The sequence below is a fragment of the Bombus huntii genome, unplaced genomic scaffold (assembly GCF_024542735.1).
Source record: "Bombus huntii isolate Logan2020A unplaced genomic scaffold, iyBomHunt1.1 ctg00000122.1, whole genome shotgun sequence".
Lineage (NCBI taxonomy): Eukaryota > Metazoa > Arthropoda > Insecta > Hymenoptera > Apidae > Bombus > Bombus huntii.
Genome location: NW_026099372.1, coordinates 38459 through 50841, shown reverse-complemented (window position 1 = coordinate 50841; position 12383 = coordinate 38459). Strand labels below are relative to the sequence as shown.

General features: G+C 34.0%; 2 protein-coding genes across 6 annotated transcripts in view; both read left to right on the top strand.

The window, feature by feature from the left end:
* LOC126877110 (venom serine protease Bi-VSP-like) overlaps nucleotides 1-12383 on the top strand; it is a 119837-nt gene that overhangs the window by 94056 nt on the left and 13398 nt on the right. Inside the window, exon 1 of one of the 3 annotated variants that reach the window (XR_007694753.1) lies at nucleotides 5750-6457. The exons of the other annotated variants lie outside the window; for them this stretch is intronic. The gene's annotated coding sequence lies outside the window, so the exon portion shown is untranslated. Of the gene's footprint in view, nucleotides 1-5749; nucleotides 6458-12383 lie in introns of those variants that run through there. 3 annotated transcript variants of the gene reach the window in all.
* LOC126877113 (uncharacterized) lies at nucleotides 6952-11100 on the top strand. 3 transcript variants are annotated; one of them, XM_050639949.1, is made up of 4 exons: nucleotides 6952-7129; nucleotides 7188-7369; nucleotides 10602-10697; nucleotides 10774-11100. In XM_050639949.1, the coding sequence occupies exons 2-4, from the start codon at nucleotides 7349-7351 to the stop codon at nucleotides 11023-11025; spliced, it is 369 nt and encodes a 122-aa protein (XP_050495906.1). In that variant the 5' UTR covers nucleotides 6952-7129; nucleotides 7188-7348; the 3' UTR covers nucleotides 11026-11100. The 3 variants fall into 3 exon arrangements, 2 of the variants coding, with proteins under 2 accessions (XP_050495906.1, XP_050495905.1); XM_050639948.1 differs by having other exon boundaries at nucleotides 6952-7369; XR_007694755.1 differs by lacking the exons at nucleotides 10602-10697; nucleotides 10774-11100 and adding exons at nucleotides 7877-8074; nucleotides 8243-8317 and having other exon boundaries at nucleotides 6990-7369.

The following is a 12383-nucleotide window of genomic DNA, read 5'->3' as shown; positions in this document are numbered from 1 at the left end:
GAATGTTAGCGGTAAACAGGATTACGGCTATGAATGATTCTCTAATGTGTATATTAGAGATGAATTTGATAATTTATCCTCATAATATGCAATCCGCTTTTAAGTGGAAATCATAATTAACAATTTCTGTTTGATCAAATATGAAGAGCAGATAAATCGATACGCTTAAATCAATATCAGAATTTCTTAACATTTTTATCAAATATTTTAGCACTTTTCCAATTTAATATAAAATAATATAGAATAACATAACTGTCATTTCTTTATAAAGCGAAAGAAACTTGGGACAACCTAATAGGAATTTACTTTTATTATCCATTATAAAAATGGATTGTTAATCCTCTAGGAGATACGAACAATATAATTGCAATTAATAAGGAATAAGCTAGCATAACTTAAACCAGCTTTTGCAGAAAGCTATTAGCTGAAGATGTTTATTAAACAATGACAACATGAATTTTCTTAAGTACCCCATTTGCTACTTAATCTACTTCGTAAGTACTGTGTGTCCTAGCCTTCAAAGGATGCAATTTTAACCAGAATGTTTCACATTACCTACAATTACCGTATTGTTTCCTTGTAATATAATTTATATTTACATTATCTACGTTACGTTACATTCTACGCGTTAATGTAATGTGATTTTTATTTCTAATCGAAGTTATTTAAAATTTGTAGTATCTGAATAAAAAATTAACAGCCTGCAAAAACTTCACAGAAGCATTAGTATCTTCGAAACTATTGAATTCAAATGGCTAATATTCTTTAACAATATGCACTCGACGACGTTTATCGAGAGAAGTATGTGACGTAATAGTTAAACTTTCAATTCATATACATATATCGTTTATGAAAAAGTAGTCATTCTGCTTTTGTGATCTGTGACACACTATAAATTCTCATAAGCTAACTAACGCGTAATCTTCTGTAACGTATTAATATAATATAGGTATGTATATCTCGACTTTGAGCAACCAATTGGTGATAAATAAGCTTTAGTACATACACGTACTTTCTTACACGTAACAAGAGACCAGTTAACATCTCTGCTCTTAAAAGAAAAACGAAAGAAACTGTGAAAAGCTGCAGAGTTCAGGTCGAATAACACCAGCTCAGATAAATGACCCTCTAACTTACCTTTGTCCTCATCGACGTCAGTGATTTTAAAGCTAGTTATAAAGTGCACTTCTCAGCCAGCGTCCACGGCAGTCAATATTATTTAACGGGTCTTAACGCGATGTAAAAAGGGAAAAAGGAGGAAAGAAGGAACAGGGAAGCAAAGAGAAGAAACGAATTTTTCATTTTCTCGAAACTGGATCAAGTTTCAGGCTGCTCGCCAAAGAGTCTGTAGCTAACGAGACAAGATTAGACAAACCGCGCTTTAAAATTTCCACAGAACTATAATAATCCTCGAAATCAATACGATTCGTCGATCCATCGCCTGATTAAAAAATGAGATAGGATGAAGCTCACTAGTCGGCCTTTGAACTTTCAATAGTGCTTACGGCTCGTATACTCTAGTTTGAATGCTACAATGTAAGCCAAGTCAGCTGTAACTAGCGTTCGCGTGATTGTCGCTATCTATTATTCACGCGTTACACGTTCACCAGACAAACGCGTCTACCGGTTGACATTGTTTTCTGTCCTGAGTTTCAAAGCAATTATGTTGCTTCGTGTAATCAAATCTCGCCAAACTAACGATAAGTTCTTGTTTGATCTTACACAGTTACTAAAACTATACAAGTTAAACCAATCTAGCCTAAACAAGTAATGTCGTTATATATTCTTTTTTAAATCTATATATTGTTTAATAAATCGTGGTTAGGATATAGTAGCTGACAAAAATATTCGGACAAATATATTTGTAGAAACATTTTAGGAGTGTATTATGCATAGTGGCACCATTTAATACTGTACTGTGACTATCATGGTCGTGTTGGTATTATTCGAAACTAATCTGAAAATCTGTATGGAATTTGTAAGATATTTAGTACGAGTACTGTGCATTACTGATATGTACACAACCGAGACGAGATAACGAAGGTATTGCTCTCCATCGTTCATCGCTACGCGTTGCCAATAGCAACGTATAATGCATATATATCTCGCAAAGACCATAAAAGTACCCAATGGAACCACGTTTAATATTTGATAATAATGTCCCATTACAGTTTCGTCATTTTCAATTAATTAAACACGATCCTCTCTTTAAAAATTAGAAGATAAAATACGTAATACAAATCTACTCGAAATCTTTTAAACCTTACGGACGACTACTTATGGTCTTTAAAAGCAGCAGGGATTAGCAGAATATTAACTGCGGATTTTTCTTGGACCGCAGCATGCAATATGGAATATGGTTATTAAAATGTACACTGAAAATTTCATATCCATAAGATACTCGTGCTTGTAGAACCTTGAAAATGAATTCTTAACCCAAATAGTCGACCGCGATACTCGGGAAATTTTGTGAAGCTGACGTCAATACCAATATGTACCGTCGTTGTGCTATTATTTCGTGATAAGCCGTATTGATTGCACTTCCATTTCACGGAATTAATTTTTCCACACAAAAAGTGATAACGATAATCGAAAAAAGAAAAATATACTACCACTTTTCGTATCAGCATACACAAGCGCACTCGATTTTACACGAGTATACAATTTGCAAATTCGACGGAACGATCGGATTTAATTATTTTTTCGATATTTCAGGCATCAAGTTCTATTTACACATCGAACGTTGAAATACGGCGAAATACAAAATGTACAAACCACTCTGGACATTAATTAACTTTAAACGTTATTGATTAATTAAAGAAACCAACCATTGTGTTGATTTTTACATTTTGAAAAATTGTTATCCACTTTTGCTTTGTTTAAAAATTGAAAAAAAAAATACGTTTATTGTAAGTCACGAGTATCTCTTTTATTTATTTAAACTTTAGATCAAATATTACAATTTATAAATATATCATTTATTTAGATATACTTGTAATATCTGTTTTATAAGTTTCTACAACCATTTATCTATTTATCTATTTTATTTGCACATAATCTTTAAAGACTGATTTTGTAAAGAATAAAAAATTGTGATTCTATTTAAAAACGATCGTGTCAGACTCAAGTGATAAGCGATATATATTTCAGCGATATATATATTCAGATTTCACCATCACATAAACGGTGCATAAACGGTGCTATTGGAAACGTTTCACAATGGACGTCTTACAAGCGCCTACGATGTCCGTCATATGTAAAGCTATACCACTGAATCACGGCCGACATTTAGTGATTAAGGTCGATCACTTAGAGCTGTTAATCCGACATAATGGCGAGCAATACATCGAAGACATTATTGGAAACACAGTTACAGTTCAATTTCATTGAGCTTATTTGCAAATAAATGTGTACAATATATTTTAGAGGTTTTAAATATTATTGCTGACTAAACTTCGCGTCTGCGCATCATCTTTCTTTAACTTTTTTTGCATTTTCTTATCGACGCATGAAGACGAAATGCGTAAATTTTATTATTTATTTAAACATTACTATATTGTGCTCAAAGTAGCGGAATATCGTTTTATTATCAATATATGAAGAACTAAAAGAATTAAAAAAGAATTAAAAAAATATGTAGTTCAATCAATACTTCGTGTATTTTTCTATCTCCACAAGACAATATCCGGACGCTTACAGTTACGCTTACAGTATCAACAAAGATTTGTCCAGCCATACGGAATAAGTCGTACTCGGTAAAAGTTTAAAAGTATTAACCGCACGAACTCCAGAAACACTTTTCAAGTAACTTTCGAACCAATAAATCCCCGAACTAAGAACTGTCATATTTCGTCTCTATTTATCGAATATTGTTAGAAAATGCAACAAAAAAAAAAAAGAAGTTAAATAGAAAAAGTACTTGGAAACTTAAAAGAAAAAATCTCGAAAAATCTCTTAATACTTTTTACTGTCGTCTTGAGACGCACCATATGTTAAGCTTCTTCGTAGTTACAACTTTTACCGCAGATGTAACGAACTGACAAATGCTTCGAATGGCGCGCGCGCGTCGACGCCTACACTTAAATTTTAAATAAATGTTTTTAAATAAATGTTTAAAATAATACATTAAATGTATCAACTTTGTTGCGCAGTTTCATTTAATTTCTTACGATATGGAGGGTTTAATTACGTTTAAGATATCTATTTGAATCTTTTAAATTCGAAGTTTTTTAAAAAATTACCCTAAACTTTATAAAATTAAATCGTCTTTCCACTTTGTTGTATCATAAAACAGTTACTTAAATTCAAACCTTACCGTCGTCTTAAAATATTCTATATTTTCCTCGTCTTAAAAAATCTCCCTACAGAAAGAATAAAGAAGAATAAATTCCCATACGTTAAATTTCGCGTGATTGATGGAATACATAACGATAACGAGAACTAACTAGCGACAACAAGCAACCATTAGCAAGGACAACTGGCGACTATAACTGACTATAACAGCGTTTTTATCACTTTCTTTTATTAAAAAATCCTATCATTTAATAATGTTTAAAAAGGAGAAAAAATAAGTATAATAATATTTTAAGTATGTGAAAAATTTATACAACACAAACACATTACAACAAAAATGGGCGTTTCCCGTATCATAACGTATTTTATAAACCGTAAATTATAGAATTGGTTATAGTATACGTATGTACATATGTATATTCCTAAATTATTCCTAGATAGAGTCACTTTCTTCACCCCAATATTTTCAAATTCAAAGCCATAAAGGAATATATTACTTACATTTCGGTGTTTTGCTATCAAAGTTCCATCGGGACCCCAAATAGTACAGGTATTGTACAATTTAGCGCCCTCTATTTCAGGCATCGTACCACCAACTACATAGATGTTGTTTTCTTTAGCTGCGTTCGATGAAGCAACGCTCGTTTCACCATCAGGAATACTCTCGGCGTATTTTGGAAAGTACTCTGCATTGCAATATTTCAATTAATGAAGAATAACTGTCTTTTGTTCCAACCATAAATTAAATTGAAATGTTTGTCAGTTTTTTATTTTTTAAATTATTAAAATAACTAAGTTTTATATTTCGACTTAATTAAATATGCAATTACTTAGCTAATAGTATATATAATAAATTGTTTCTACAGGTTCAAAATGAAAAATGAATATTTAGAAATATTTAATTACGACAATGCTATTTGTGTTAGCATCAGTGGCTTGTTACTCAACGACTTTGCTAGTACTTTTTCAAACATAAAGTTAGTTTTCAATTAACACTTATACTAGAGGCGGAATTATAAATGCAAAATAATTGATAATACTAATTTATAAGTACCTAATTATTAGTATCTTAAAAAATATATTTATACAAAAATCACGATAATCATGAAAATGGGGAAATCCTATATTCTCGAATCAATTCACAATTTATTTTGCATATTAATTAGATTCCGCGCTCATCAGTACGTACTCACTGGCGACATCGAGAAAATTCCTGTATCGGCAATTCCTCGTACGACCAGAGGATCGGAAATATCAAAGGATATTATGGCGCAGCGCGAGTGGAGAAACAGAAACATATGAGCTTAACACCGTAATACTCTTATCATAGAAATAGAAGCAGTCCTCAATTCCCGCCCTCTAACTTCTATCTCCACCGATCCAAATGATCTCCTAGCCCCCACTCCCGGACATTTCCTCATTGGCGATTCATTAATGTGCTTACGTGATCGAGATTTCAGGGACATTCCATCGAACCGACTCTCCAAATGGCAGCATATCCAACAGCTTAAACAACATTTTTGGAACCGCTGGCATAAGGAGTATTTGAACGAGCTAACCAACCGCAATAAATGGAGCAAGGGTGGACACAGCATCCAAAAGGGCACAATCGTCATCCTCAGAGAGGACAACGTTCCCTCCATGCATTGGCCTCTGGGCCGAGTTATCAAGATTCATCCAGGCGCCGATGGTGTCATCCGGACAGCTACAGTTCAGACGGCAAAGAGCATTTTGGATCGGGGCGTCAAAAGGCTTGTCCCACTGCCAATTCAACCCGATCTCGAGAAACCCGAACAACTAGCCACCGAGACGAAATAAGATGGGAACTTCAACCACACCTCCCTAGTTTGATCGGTACCCTCTCAACGGGGGGAGAATGTTACGCCATGCGGCTTACCATAGGTCATATTCTTAACTATCGATCGCGGCACTATAATGTCGCAGATGGATCGTCGTGTCTGCCCGGCAAACAAACATTGTAGTGGCAAGCGCATGGTTCATTAAGCAGGGCGACTTCCAGAAACGTCGACTCGTGGCCCGTATTTTACCTCGCGTAAAAGAATGTGGCGTGATCCGAACGTAGTGGGGGTCGCCTTCCAGAAAAAACGAAAAAAATCGAAAGGCGTTCAGAACTTTTCGAGATGTCGAACCGTCAACACATGTGGTATGTCGCGCATTACTTATCAACCAAAACGCAGTTACATTTTTTTTGTTCCATTTATATCTTTCTAGTTAATAAGTTGTTGAAATAAACATTAATTTATTTGTGTTAATTCTGTGGAATTTCGTTGAACTACCCTTATTATCATAATCGAAATAAGGGGATCGATCAGTTCGTGGCGTCGATTATTTAATCGTAACGGGAACTTACAACTCTCGTTGACGTGCTATCTCGCGATCGCGTCTCTCCGCGAACGGTCGAAACAAAATGATTCACACTAAAAACTGTCCTGAATTCCTAAGAATTTATTTACCGCAAAACTGACAAAGTGTTTATTTAAAACATGAGGTTGAAGGTAGTCCTTTTCTTTCATTTCATTCATTTTCATTTTCTTTCTTAAGTATGGCTAACACAATATCTAATCAATTAAAATTTTATATTTTCACGTGAAAAGTTTCTTTAGATAATTATTATCAACATGATGACTAACTCTTACGGATTAATACGTGTCTGTAGGGCAATCCGGTGGACTTGATCGGCCTTTTACTTCGAAAGTTGAGTAATCGGTGTCGCTTTCTTACGCATCTTTGAACTGTATAAATGTTTTAAAATTGTTTGATCCAGAATGTACCACACCGGACAATCAAGAAGGCAGGTGCCTTGACTACAGAAAATGTAAACCTCTGCAAGAAATATGGCAGATACAGTACCGTACAGCCACCGATTTTTATAGACGATCAGTGTGCAGATACCAGGGCAATGTTACGATCGTTTGCTGTCCGAACGATCCAAACAAAGAGAAGAGAGAAATTTTAATAAAAACTGTGTATAAGTATAAGGCTTTGCGACCACCATACTGTGGTTTTAGCAGCGTCTCTCATACCAGGGTGGTCGATGGTAAACCAGCTGAACTTGGTACGTTTTATGTCTTTCTTTCCGATTAATAATAAGCCATTTACTGCAAAGAATGAACTTTAAAGGCATTAAACAGCACATCAATGTACATTTCAATTAGACTAAATAATAATGCTATGATTTTATCGGTAGTAACTTTACTTATTAACTTGAATTATTTCTTTCTTTTACTTCATGTTAGGAAGAGTATCTTTTTGCTTGAAATGAAAAGTTGATATAGGAGTAATAATATGGATAGAGATCAAAAACTGTTAGGGCAGAAATTACACGTTTGAACTTTATAGTTCAGTATAGTTCAAATAGAAATTATATAGAATTATTTAATAATTTGTATTCCACTGGAATAAAAATTTAATTTCTGTCTTTATCAAATCTCTATTTCAGAGTATTTGTACGTATGTACTTATCGTCTGCTGTATGATCGAATATCGAATAGGTAATAATCGTTGTTACCCGTTATGTGAGAAAAAATTATGTATATTCACAACTATGACTATTGCATTTTAGGCGCTTGGCCATGGATCGCTGCATTAGGTTTTCGTAATCCCCGAAACCCAGACAAACCACTATGGAAGTGCGGAGGTTCCCTGATATCGGCTAGGCATGTTTTGACCGCAGCACATTGTGCACATATGGATGGAATAGAAAACATACACAATCATAATATTGCCATTCTTAGATTGGTGGAGGAGGTGCCATTTTCGAGTAAGTCCTCAAATATATATATATATATATGCTATTGAGTATTACTGAAGTATCATATCCTGAAATTTCTTACTGTACACATATATTGTGTCATAAAGCGTGTATAATTCTTTCTCATACTTTTGGTCATTCGTTTCCTGCATTTTCATTTATTTTTTTATTTTTCAGGGTACGTATATCCCATTTGTACGAAAGAGCCCCTACGAAAGAGCAACTTCGTCGGCTATAACCCCCTTGTTGCTGGATCGGGAGCATTAAGATATAGTAAGTGATATCAATTTTATAATAAAATTAAATAGTTCCAGTCTTAAATATCTTTCTTATTTTCTTCGTAGGACGACCACGACGTAATGCATTAATGGAAGTACAAATGCCAGTGATTAAGAACGCCGAATGCAAAATAGCTTATTCCAAATTTCCTAATGCACCTGATATCACTGATGGTATAATATGCGCCGAACATGCTCAGGGTGGAGAGGATTCTTGTACGGTAATTAAGTTACAGAGTTACTACAAACTATACGGTATCTGAAGACACGTCGATTCGAATTAACATCAAATCGACGTCTTAAACATTAAAAATAATAGATAAACACAATTTAATAGTTTTGCCCACTTCTCACACCTCGTTATGGTATTTAATCTAATTTCCTTCTAATCTTAGTTTTGCTCAAAATACATATAACATGTACGTTATAAATTGGAGTATTTCAATACACAAATCAATAGAAGATTATTACTGTATATAAGTATAATTTCAATACAATTCGATCGATATATTTCAGTATCTTTGATTAAAAATTTAACGATCCTTTCAGGCTGACCGCGGCGGACCACTGCTGATACAACATGAATTAACCTCGTATTTAATAGGTATTGTGTCTTATGCTTATAAGTGCGGCACAGCTGGGTATCCCAGCGTTTACACTAGGGTCACATCGTACCTTGACTTCATTCTCCAAGCGATGCAATAATATGATATTACTGTTCCATAAATATCATTGTGTAAAAAACGTAAAGTTGGATTTTCTTATTGTGGAGATAAGAAACAGCTCAAATTTACATTGTTTTGTACGTTACAAATTATAAGCTTAAAATGTACGAAATGTAACTTTGAAACGACACTAATTTTTTACGCACGATAAACCTCCACGACTTAGGTATGTAAAGATGATAAACGTGTATTAATTCTATTAATTTGGTAATAATAAACCAACTTTCTGAGAAGTTCTGTAAATTTCGTTTCTGTTGTATCAAGAGAATAATGGAATATTCCACTTAGATCGTATACTTCTTGTACGTACGTACAAAATTTTCCGGCTAATCTAAAACACTTCATAAGATAGAGAGCTTCTGGAAATTCGGACACAGAGAGTGCATAAAATACAAGATAAGTCTCGTGTCTTTCAAAATTATTTTTTATTCGCTAAAAACGTCCTGTGTACTCATGCAATCACATGCAACCTCGAAACTTCACTTATTTTTTATCACTTTCCAATTCAATACACAGTTTCAGCATTTTTGACTATATGTAAGAGAAATTTCCATTCAGCCAAAGGTGTACTTACAGATTATAGATTCCTATACGACTCTCAGTAAAAATTTATCCGCACTCCAGATAGTTAAAACTTCTGTCGACCGTATTGATCCATCTGCACTCTTCGTATGACGTCAATATCTGTTCAGTGCTGCTGCGCAGGTTTCTTTGTGTTACGTCAATTCGTTTGTGACCGTTGCGCGAGTAATGGCGCTTTGCAATGGTGATTTGCAGGAAAACAGTGCAGGATGCTGTGATTCGTTTCTTGTGGTCGGAGGTTATGTTTGATGCCTATATTTATCAAAGATTTAATGCACATTATGGAGAAAGTGTTTTGTCACGAAGTGTGTTTGAATGGGCACAAAAGTTCAAAGAAGATCGCACGAGTGTTATGAAAAAACAGCTGGACGCCCGTCCACATCCACGATGACAACATTGAACGTGCTCATGAACTTATGCTCTATGGAATAGACGAGTGACACTGGATAATGTGGCAAATCATTTGCAAATCAGCCACGGCTCTGCTTATGCAATAGTGCACGACAGATTTGGATTTTAAAAAGTTTGTGCGAGATGGATGCCGAAAAAGCTGATGAAAAGGTGAAGACGACGATGCATTCGTGGTTCGCAGCTCAGCCCAAAACATTTTTTAATGAGAAAATACAAAGGTCCTTCGGCAAATGGACAAAGTGTATACAGAAATCGAGTGATTATGTCAAAAAATGATGTATGTCTTTTTTGACAATTGCTTAAAATAAATTCTACACCGACAGAGCGGGTAACTTTTTACTCACCCTCGTAAGACACTTAAATTTCCAATCTATTATGATGAATAAAAGAGCTTATACTATTAAATCTAATTGTATTTTGTTGCATGAGAGTACACGTGTATGTGATGTACATTACCTTTATATCCCCTTGAACGCTTCAATATTGCGCATATATACTATATTTTGTACAGCTTCTATAAAATTTCGTATGTTTGTTTAGGCTGTTAATCTAGAGGCTGGAGTACAAAGAAGTGGCACAATGATGTGGGCTGATGACATTTATAATTATCAAGGAATCACCCCTACATTCGCTCAGGTATATATCGTTGACTATAACGTATTTAACATATATGATTGTTAGAATATTAATAATTAATTTTTAATTCTATCAGAATTTTAATGAAACTGTCCCTTGGGAAGGAAGAACTGATACCTTGATATCACGGTTTGTACATCCTATATATACGACAAATTTTAGAACATTATATAATGAAGAACCAGATCATTTTATCATTAGTTGTATGATAATACAACTTTTTCATGAATTCTTTTATTATAAAAATATTACTTCTAAAATCCCCGCTTTAAGGGACCAAATCACATGGCTAAAATTTTTAATCTTTTTGATAGATAGTCGCTGTTGATACTTAACCGAGTATGGTCATATAGTCGGATAAATAAAATTTCCATCCTTTCAAATATATATTATATTCGTCAGTGGTAAATGCGCGCACACACACACACACACACACACACACACACACACACACACACACACACACACACACACACACACACACACACACACACACACACACACACACACACACACACACACACACACACACACACACACACACACACACACACACACACACACACACACACACACTTTTCGGCTCACATACTCTGGCCTCTCGATTGCCACTCCTTGAAATATGAAACCGTACTTCTGTTTTGACGCTGCTTATCTTTTCTCGCGTCATTGTTACTAGGCGCTCTTGGATGTAAACAAACCACAAAAAGACGGCGTACACGGTGTTTTCTAATTTCAGCCGATCTCCAATCAAAGCTATTGTACGATATTACATTATCGTATAATAATAAGCTTTTAATCGTTTAATAATAACTCGTCAAGTAGAAATTCCACACGAAGCATTGTGAAGAATAATACTTGAAGAAGATCTATGTTCTTACGAGATTGGCTGTCTACAAGAACTTTGTTGGATAGATTGTATCGTTTGACGAAAATTTTATTGTTGAAAGTTAAGAAAGTTGGAAAGAAAACCCACGCTGTCTCGAAGATATCTTATTTTTCAGATGCTATAAATTGACAAATAACTAAATATTAGTATTGACATTATTTGATGTCATATCTGACCTTAAAGTATAAATAAAATCAATCTAGGAATTAATGAAATTTCAAACATTTTTTCTAAGAAAACAGAAGTTTCGTTCCTCCTAATGAGTATCACATGATGCAATAGAAAAATAATTTGACATTGAAAATCGTGTCAAGATCAATTTCGAAGCTATAAAATCGTCTTAAAAAAACGCCGTGATAAAAAATTTTTTGACACCTTGTACAAAGGTGTATATCAACGTAAGTGTACCTGTATGTCTATATTCGAGATTATTTATCTATTCAAGATAGCAAAGTAAAAATACTATATAGAGGATTTAATTAATGTGTATATCAACGTATGTATCACTATATATAATACAATAATATTCTCGATATACGTACACGCGTCATAGAAGGTCGTTCGGGGAAAAATGTTCATGACACCGATACAAAAGTATCATATGGAGGATTTAATTAATGTGTGGATCAACGTATATATCATTATATGTAATTATATCATTATTATCAATATTATATATAATTATTATATTGTTATTATCATTATATGTAATTATATCATTATATGTGCATTTGGCAAATATTATTTGACATCTGGAAGCGACATGTTATTTATCTATTCAAGATAGCAAAGTAGAA